The 10,086-nt window shown below is 42.4% G+C and overlaps 1 protein-coding gene across 4 annotated transcripts in view; it reads left to right on the forward strand.

Moving 5' to 3' along the window:
- The window catches only part of pak1 (p21 protein (Cdc42/Rac)-activated kinase 1), a 77,007-nt gene extending 67,227 nt beyond the window's left edge, over positions 1-9,780 (forward strand). For all 4 annotated transcript variants that reach the window (XM_086262396.1, XM_086262399.1, XM_086262397.1 and 1 more), the window contains 4 exons: positions 812-911; positions 1,216-1,412; positions 2,527-2,664; positions 6,061-9,780. In XM_086262396.1, coding sequence (XP_086118522.1) covers positions 812-911; positions 1,216-1,412; positions 2,527-2,664; positions 6,061-6,147 — 522 coding nt within the window. In that variant the 3' untranslated portion in view covers positions 6,148-9,780. The remainder of the gene's footprint in view (positions 1-811; positions 912-1,215; positions 1,413-2,526; positions 2,665-6,060) is intronic.
- The last annotated feature ends 306 nt before the right edge of the window (positions 9,781-10,086 follow it).

Here is a 10,086-nt window from a genome sequence, read left to right on the forward strand (position 1 = left end):
TCATCCAATTGTAATTTGTTTGTGTTCATCACTAATGAATTTGCACTGGAGTTATCTTTCAACAAAATAATCAAATTATTAACTTTTCCAGTTTAACCCATCTTTTTCTATACCCAACCCAGCTGCGTTTAACTTTGAAACCTAACCAAGTTATTACTTATGAAAATGAGCATCCCAATGAAAATAATACAAATCAAGTGTAAAAAATCTAAATTGGACAACAAAATGATTTCAAACCCTCCAACCTCCCTCCTAACCTCAAATGTGGACCTTTTCAACCTTTAAAAGTAAAAAATAACAACTTTGTTTACATGTGCATGAATCGTTGTGAGAGGGGGCAGACAAATGATCATGTGACTGTTTCACAAACTGCCCTGAGATCCATGTTTCCTGTTCCTGTGATGGTGTTAAACACGGCGTAGTTCAAAAACAAAGTCTATGTTCAGGCTCCAGATAAACACTCAATTTTAGACAGTTTTTTTTATTGTTGGCTCTGTATGATGTCATGAAAGTGGATATCTCAATATGATATTCTCAGACTTCACTGCCTGTGAAGCCCCGCCCCCTGGTTTTTCAGTTTGTGAGGAGCAGCCAGTCAGAAGAGGGGGAGGAGCTTAAACAGTTTGTTTCAGTTTAAGGTTGACGACAAGGTTCGAGGTCATGCAATAAAAATATGAAGCTGGATATTTGCTCTTTCCTGTGAATCTCAGATTATCTTCAGTTACAGTGTCAGTTTCTCCATTTTATTCTGACGTGTTTCTTTTAATATATATATTTTACATGCTAAATTTATAGTTTTCTGTTTTTTCAGTGTCTCCAGGCGTTGGAGTTCCTGCACTCAAACCAGGTCATCCATCGAGACATCAAGAGCGACAACATCCTGCTGGGCATGGACGGCTCCGTCAAGCTCAGTCAGTCCACAAAAACTTACATTCAACTCTTAACTCGCTGTTTTTACTTTGCAGTTGTTACCGATACTGTTTTTAAATTACCCACTGCCAATTTTAAATGAACGTTTCACCACCAGGGGGCAGGTGTGGTGGGATGTTACTGGATGTGTGCTGCTTTTAGCCCGACCTTAAAACCTACATTTCCTCTAGAGGCGTTTTCTTTTCCCATCATCATCATCATCATCATCATCTACCGAGCACTGCTTTCCATTAATGTTTTTTCAGTTTTTCCATCGACTGACTCTGTCTGCTCTCCTGCTCTCAGCTGACTTCGGATTCTGCGCTCAGATCACTCCTGAGCAGAGTAAGCGCAGCACCATGGTCGGCACGCCGTACTGGATGGCTCCGGAGGTCGTGACCCGTAAAGCTTACGGTCCCAAAGTGGACATCTGGTCTCTGGGCATCATGGCGATAGAGATGGTGGAGGGAGAGCCGCCGTACCTGAACGAGAATCCGCTCAGGGTGAGTTCTGAGGGGGAGGCTCTTTGAAAAAGGTTTGAAAAGGGGAACAAAGGCCAAGATCACTTCAGCAACTCAAAATTAGCACAACAGCTGCAGCTGTGTGTTACGGCGCACTGCTTAGTCAGAGCAGCCGCTTTCCCTACTTCACAACTGGAGGGAAATCCCTCCACTCCATGCATGACTTAAGTCCAGACGCAGATATGGATCCAGGTTAGTTTGTGATATTTTCTCGAGAACGCTGAGATGATTTTAATTTAATAGTTTTTTTTTTTTTGGTAGACAAAACTTTAGATGCCCAGTTTGCCCAGCTGTAACCACCCCAGGCTCTCTCCAGTATCTTATCAGATCCTGGAGAAGAGAGAAGAAGACACACATCCTCAGATTTATGAGAGAAAAGACTTTTGGGATCACGACTCTCTGTTTTTCAGACAGATTGTATCAAAGTCTATGATTTATCTTTAAAAAGCCTCCTTACACATACAGGTGTTGGAAAATGAGGCAGATTTATCTTTCTGTGTATTCAGGTCAGCACAGTGCACGTGATCATACAGTACTCTGCAAAATGTTTAGGCGGGTGAGGAAAACTTGTGTAAACAAAGAATGCTTTCAAAAAAATCATTTATTTTCATCATTCAACAAAATGTTGACAGTCAGTTTTTGAAGGAACTCGGCTGGTAGGTTGTTCCAAACATCTTGGACAACTAACCACAGATCATCTGTGGACGCAGGCTTCCTCACATCCTTCTGTCTCTTCACGTAATCACAGACACACTCGATGATGTGCTGTGGGCTCTGTGGGGGCCGTACCATCACTTCCACTACTTCTTGTTCTTCTTTACCCTGAAGATAGTTCTTAATGACTTTGGCTGTGTGTTTGGGGTTGTTGTCCTGCTGCAGAATATATTTGTGGCCAATAAACAATCATTTATATTTTTGAGAGCATTCTTTGTTTACAGCATTTTTCCACACCTGCCTGAAACTTTTGCACAGTCCTGTATTTCTTCTGTATTTCTTAAGACACCACTGGATGGCACCAATCCTTCATTCTGTGACTCTGAGTTTGCCTCGTGGGGATGAAGACAGACATGTTGCTTGTGTGTGTTTCACGTGTTAGGCGCTGTATCTCATAGCAACCAACGGGACGCCGGAGCTGCAGAACCCGGAGAAGCTGTCGACGATATTCAGAGACTTCCTGAACCGATGTCTGGAAATGGACGTGGAGAAGAGAGGCTCGGCTAAAGAGCTGCTGCAGGTGCGTGTGTGTGTGTGTGTGTGTGTGTGTGTACATGTTTATACGTCTTTCTGAGGCCAGAAAATTGGCATGCTACCATACTTGTGAGAACCAACAGTCACTTGTGAGGACACACTCACCGGTCAGGGTTAGGATTAGGCATTCATTTTTGATGGTTAGAGTAAGCAGCTGGGAGAGCATTATGTCAATGAGATGTCCTCACTAAGATATGAAAACGAGTGTATTTGTTTATGTAAACATAACAAACAACAAAATCCTGGATGTTAAATGTCAAACATAAATCCAGATTCATTATCGCTCTGAATTTGTGTTGGAACGTTTTCTTTTTAGTTCCTCGATCGTTTGTGTTTATCGACAGAAAAAAGCTTTTAATGAAACTCTTTGGTTTCAGTTTCTCTGGGAGAAAAATGTACAGTTAGAGCTTAAATACAAATAAAAAAAAAATTGATAGTAAATGTAAAATGTAAGATTTAACATAATTTGCTATTAAATAAAAAAAAAAAAGTTCATAAATGATTTATTGAGTTGGTTTTGTGATGTTAAAGTGTGGATCTGTGCATCATTAATCTGACAGGCCGAGGAAGGAAACACTCTGATGTCTGGTTTGTGTCACTGTTCAGTGAACAGACAGCAGCGACGCTCACTCGATCTCGACATCCTTTAACCCCTAAACCTCCAAGATTGTTTCAAACATTTACCTGATAAAACATCCACAGATTTATCGAATAACAGCGACAAAGCTGAAAGGTCAACATGAGCCTTGTGTGGATCCTGGACTCTGCCAGGTTAGACTAACACAATATTTCATTATTAAAACTTCCTGAAAACAGAAAGAGCTGCACAAAGCTGACCGGATAGGTTAGAGAAGGAGTCGCAGAAAAGCACAAAGAAAGCTGGAAACGGGGGGATTCAGGGCCAGGCGGGCAGGAGCAGACAGGATCGATCCTTTGATTAACCATCCCAGCCCTCAGTGACTGAATACAGTTTGTTTCATGGAGATTAGACAGAGGACATATAACCTGTAACTTTAACACCAAACAGTCATAAACATTTAATATGCAACACCGTGAAGGGCGAAGCATTAAAACACACCGACTGAGGAATGAGAAACATTGGAAAACACAATAACTGTAACGATGAGACACGCGAGAAACTAGAACCAAAACTACCTGAAAGACAGAAAGAACACGTTAAACAGGAAATGAAACGACATCCATTAAACAGTGAGTCAGTCACACGGAGGACATCGAACTGCACTGCTGAGATTTGATGCAACAGAAATGACGCACAAAAACAAATCAGCTTTATTGGAAATTAGTAGCAACGAATGTGCCGTGATTGGCCACCTTTAAAACATCGTATCAGACCTCAGCAGAGGAGCTGCTCTGGTCTGAGTGAGACTACAGACAGTCAATAAAGGGTCAGGGACTTATATCACACTCTAAATGAGCCCTGAGGAGTTTTTACTGCGAGCATCATTCACACACCTACCTAAGCACTTTGACTAACGTGCACACACACTCACTCCGGGGTTCAGTATCTCACCCAAGGACTCACACAGGAGGATCCAGACTCAAACCACCGACCTTCCCATTGGTCGACGAGCCACGGCCGCCACTTTAAACAGAGCAGCAGAAAATAGAAATATCTCAGTAAAGTACAGGTTCCACTATTTAAATTCATACTTATTTTACAGCAGCTCTAACGGAAAAGAACAAAGAAACAAAATCAGATAATCAGATAAGAAGAACGAGCAGCCTCCAGAGAATGAACAGAAATTTGACTCTTTAATCTATAAAGTAACATTTATTATTATTATTTTCCCAGTTTGTGTATGTAAAGTTAATAGAAAGTTGAGGGTTTTCTTTTGAATATCAGAGTAATATTCAGATCTGCAGTTTTGTATTTGACTGGCATTGCTTTCCTCCTTCAGGCGTCGCTTATCTCGAAGTTAGATATCTGACAGATTCATCTGTAATTTGGCATAAAACATCCATTTAGACTTGACGCTGAGCACTTCACCTCCTTCAGAGGAGGCCCGAGCCTCACAGACAGACAGTTTGAGTGGGTGTGGAGACGAGGTGGAGGTGTGAGTGAGGAGCAACGTGAGTTGTGTAACTGCGATGAGTCAGATCTCGCAGGTCTTTGTAGTGTTTCAGGAGGAGCTCTGTTGAAGATGTAATTCAATTTAATGGATCCTCTGAGTGTGTGTGTGCAGTTACAGGTCTCGTTGTCTGAAATAAAAGTTAAAAGGTTGTTTCAGGTGTGTGTGAGCGGGCATTCATATGTTTGTGGGGACCAGAAATTGGAAAAGCCTGGTCCTCACAAGTTTGAAGACATTTGAGTGAGAGAGAGACAATTAAATAAGAGGACTTCCACAGTTACTCAGGTTTGCTCATAATAAAAAGGTTCAGTTCAGTTTTATTTATATACCATCAAGTCACAACAACAGTTGCCTCGAGGTGCTTTAGACTGTAAAGTAAAGACAGATGATGACAGGGACGGTGCTGTATTTGCGTTAAAGGCATTAAACTGATTTAAAGGGACTCACTGTAGATGAAAATAGTTAGCATGCAAAAGAAACAGCTGCTGTGACTTTATGTCCGAAGCACCCGTGTCTGTATTTATACTGGACTTCATGTGCCAGTAATCTACTAGTACTGGTCTATATGGTAAGTTTGCCATTTTTGATGGTGTCAAACTTTCCCATAATGTCTCAAGATGCTCAATAGCCAAACAGCCTGTATAATTTTAGTATTTCTATTTAACAGTTTAAGAAAATGCACCATGTTTAAAATGTACGTCAGTATTAATGAATTTCCTCTGCCTGGATCTGTGATGCAGTTTGACAGCAGTGACATCAGTGACAGTCGGCACTGTGAGGAGAATGACTTTCAAAGTGTCCTGCAGGTTTCTGATAGCAGTGAATGAAGTAAAGAACAACTAAAAACAGATTTCGAGCAGGTTACTCAACATATGTAATCCCTGTTTTAGGGTTAAGTACATATGTTAATACTTACAGAACAATCAAATGGAATAAAGGGATAAAGTTGAACCAAAGAATCTGTTTTCTCTCATTGATGCTAAATGAAAGACAAAAACTCCTGAGGGCTCCTCCAGGTATCTGATTGGTCTTTAGGCAGTGATTTTGCACCCGTTGATCTCAAACACCACCTGCTCCAGAGCAGTTACAGCTGCAGCATAACTCTGCGTGGTGATGTGATCCACCTGTCCTGCTGCACGCCCAGGGTCACACCTGAACTTGTCTCGCTAAGCCTGCAGATCCTGCTCAGCGCTGCAGGCCTGTGGTGAATGTTCTGTGCAGTGAACTGAAGTCTTTCTCTCTTCCCCTCCCTCTGTCACCTCCTCCTCCCCGCCCCTCACTTCCTCCCTCAGCATCAGTTTCTGAAGATGGCGAAGCCGCTCTCCAGTCTGACTCCTCTCATTCTGGCGGCGAAGGAGGCAGCCAAGAACAACCGCTAGCTCTCCTTTGGCTCCTCCCTTCTGTCTCTGTGTGTCTGTCATCCCTCCTGTGAAGGCGGCGATGGCTGCTGGCTGGGTTTGTCCAACCGTTTGAACGCCTTCACTCTTTCTCTCCTTCCTTGTTTTTCTGTTTTTACCTCCTCCTTCACCCCGTCACCTTTGACCCCAAGCTTGACCTCCCTTATGCCCCACCCCCAACTCCACACTCACAGGGATGGCAAAAGGTAACATCTCCTTCTTCGACACTCCACTGGACTCAGACAGGAAGGTGGGGCCTAACTGTAATGAAGTGATGTCACTTCTGGCATCATCACCCTCTCAGCCGGCATGAACAACCACAGCATGGGAGCGAGAGCCCAAAGACTGTTTTTGTTTTTTTAATGATGTTTGTTTCTAACTGTAAACACCCCGGACCACAAACAGCCAACCAGCGCCCACTGAGTGTGTGTGTGTGTGTCTGTGTGTTTTAACTTCCTGTGATGCATCGGCGGATACGGCCGTACCCGTTTCATCATCTTCTAAAAGTGCATTTGTTGATTTTCATTTTATTGTTGTTTTTTTTTTAGCGCGTGATTGTGAGTGTCACAGCGGGGGATGTTGGGTTATTACTTCTGTTGATTGTAGCGTTAAATTCTGTAGTTTCTGACACGGAGCAGACGATTTGTGGTACGTTGTCGTGTCTGCAGTGTGAGCTGTGAGTTAGAGGAGATTATTAATTATCAGGAGGAAACACTGGTGGACCCTGAGCCGTCGATGGACCCGGTTTGGACACGTTTTTCTCTGGAAGCTTTCATTTTACGCTGAGAGGAAATCATTCACAGCTGTAGGGTTCAAAATCAGGAGCAGAGTGCAGAATATGAAGTACAATCAAAAACTTCAAGGAGAAAGAAATGTAGAAATCAAAAACCTTCTCCTTCTCAATGTCATCTGGTGCACATCTGGACAGCTGTTAGCACTGCTGCTATCCCGTTATGTCCCCTTACAGCTGTGAGGCATTACAGGTGCTGGATCTCCTCCAGTACACCAACATCTGCAGTCCTGTTAGCCTCACATGAAGGTTTTATCATCTCAAGATGTGAACCCTGGCTTTAAATATTCATATAGATATGATTGCACGACTGTAAAGGTCAGTCGACCTCTCAGTGTCTGAACCCAAACTTGAGGGTCCCACATGTAAGTGAGGCCTCGGTCACACAGGCCTAGAGACTGACTGGCGACCAACAGTCGCTAGGGAAACATTAGCATTGAGCAACCGACGAGTGCTTGCAGTGATCATTAGATAAAATTCATCACAAGCAGCTACACGAGCTGCACTGAAAGCCTTCATGCGACTGCACTGGTCCATGATTCGTATGGAAGCTGCAGACTTATCAGCAAACACTCGCTGTCTCGCTAAAACTGCATACTCGCTGGAAGCAAACCTACGAGTCTCCGGGTGTCTCAGTAACCCTCTAACATATTTACTACCAGGCCAAATGCCGATCGCAGGTATTCTTTGGTCTCAAGTTTATATTTGGGTCCCGCCCTCTTCCCATTGGTTGAAGTCCTGAAATGTTATCCACCGCTTACGTCATGTCGCTGCAAATCGCTTCCAGTGTGCAGGTAGCATTAGGGGTAGTGAAGCTGTGAAGAACGATGGTTTTGCGTCACTCAGGGCCCTAGCAGACCTGCAGAAAATAAAACTCCTTTATGGTTTATAGAGCAATAAGACGGATTTAGACAGCAAAAAAGAGAAAAGGAAGCTCCTGCAACAGCTGCTCATAAGAATCCACATTTCTTATTGACACTGCTCAGGAAACAACGAGCTGCAGATGCTGGCTGAGATCAGGGGTGAGGATTGGTCGGTAGATGACCGTTTTGCACATGCTGATCTCTGAGCTCTGCGTAAGTTTCTGTGAGCTTCCTAACTGATCACTCAGAGTTAAACCTGAAGTTATCTTGTCAGCTCTAATCCTGCTTCGACCTCTGTGCTGTTGACATCCTGTACGAGAGGAAAATCAAACTCTGTGTTTATCCATCACCAAACATGAGAAGTGGCTCCATCTGCGGCTCTGGGGCTTCAGTCTGCGGGCTCGACGCTCAGGCTGAGGGAGAGAATGTGCATGTGAACAAACTTTTTTTATACGGTACGTTAAAGATAGAGAGAAACAAAATAATGAGTTGTGGCGATGCTGAAACGTGCAGTCACGAAGGACACCTGTGTACGATACGGGAGATCATATCTTAATCCTATTTTTTAGAAGCGAGATGGTACGATGTCGTTTTCGTCCTGCCTGGACAACTGCGCGATACGAGGTGTATATTTTACAAGATGACAAAAAAATGACAGCAACAATCTGTTTTTGCCTTTGTTTACAAACTCACTGTTTTTATTTGATTGTTTTTAGCTGATCGACCATAGAAAATTAGTTGTTTTTGATTCAGATGTGAATATTTGAGTAAGTGTTTTGGAACAAAATTTTTTCTTGTTAGCAAAAAAAATTAAAAACAAAGGAGAAACTCCTGTTTCAGGTTCAGATCCTGCAAGAGCCAAAGCATCCATCAGCAGCCACGACTGTTTGCTCACACAATGAACACTTGCAATGTAAATACGCAGCAGACGTTTCCAAAACATTTATTCAAAACCGTCTCTATGATTTCATTGTTTTTATGTACTGTTAATGTACCTCTGGCCTTAAACTGTTTCAAAGATGCAGGACTGCTTTTCTATCAGAGTGACGGCAACGATCCACGGCAACATTTGAGGGATGCAGCTTGCTGTAATCTGCTGATTCTTCTCTTTGTTTTTCAGTTAATCCGTAAATTTCTCAAATATTGAAAAAAGTGAAAGCATGTTTTTCACGCTTACCCAGTTTGACATCTGTAGAAGTTTGCTATGTAACAAAAAAAGTCCAAAAGCAGCAGCGATTGATTTTCTCTAAAAAAGGTGACGATACAGTCGTCACGGAGGATATGTTTCCTAACCTGTACGCTCAGAAGTTGTGATTTTTGACTTCAATCTTTTTTTATCTAAACTTTAGTGATCAGAGGACAAGAAAACATCCTTACTAACTAGCACATATCAAAAAATACTGACATTTCCTGTCTCCAAAATATGTAACGCTGAACCTGTGATGGGTTGAATCTCTCACACGGTTAATCGATTACCAAAATAGTTGCAGGTTATTTTCTGATAGTTGCAGCATTGGCAGATGTATTAACATAGCATTCAGGGGTTTTCCTGGCTTAAAGTGAGCCTTTGTGGGACGATTAAGCACGTAAACATGACTGATCTGTAAATCGTGACGGCAAAGAATCCCGTCTCCTGTTCTTTTTGGCCATGTGAAAAACAAAAGTGTTTTTTAAGCTTGAAAACATGAAACCCTTTCACAAAGAATCACAGTCCTAGTGGAAGACCAACCCTTTAACGTGGATGATAAACTCATGTTAATGATCTTTTTGAGGGCACAGATTTGGACAGTGGCTGCTGAAGTGTCATTAAGCAAGGCACCGAAGTAAACATCCAAAGCCTGTGTGAAGTGTGTTAACCACCACCGTGTATCTTTGTGTCCTGGTCTGAACCCCACCGCTGAGCTGAGCTGTTCTGTGGTTACTCTGAAGCAAAAGTGTGTTTTAAAGTGGACCTATATATATATATATATATATATATATATATATATATATATATGCATGCTCACTTCAACTGCTGCAGCTTGATTCACAGTTCAGAATAATCCTTTTTTTTATGTCATACTGGGCCTCGGTGCAGCCCCTCACCCCTCGCTTTAAAGGTTCGTTTTGTAAAACTTTGTGACTGGCAAGTTGAAAACCTGTCAAAATGAACAAACTGTCAATAACATTTAGGGTGTGATGTCAAGGACAGGTGTGTGTTGTGCTGCAGTGATATCAATTTAAGGTTAAATAGGGCCGTGCTGCAGGCTTATGCAATACCACTTTGAA

Source organism: Aulonocara sp. 'chitande type north' Nkhata Bay, linkage group LG14 (genome assembly GCF_057382095.1).
Source record: "Aulonocara sp. 'chitande type north' Nkhata Bay isolate Kocher_YH1m ecotype deep benthic linkage group LG14, A_spYH_male_GT1.1, whole genome shotgun sequence".
NCBI lineage: Eukaryota > Metazoa > Chordata > Actinopteri > Cichliformes > Cichlidae > Aulonocara > Aulonocara sp. 'chitande type north' Nkhata Bay.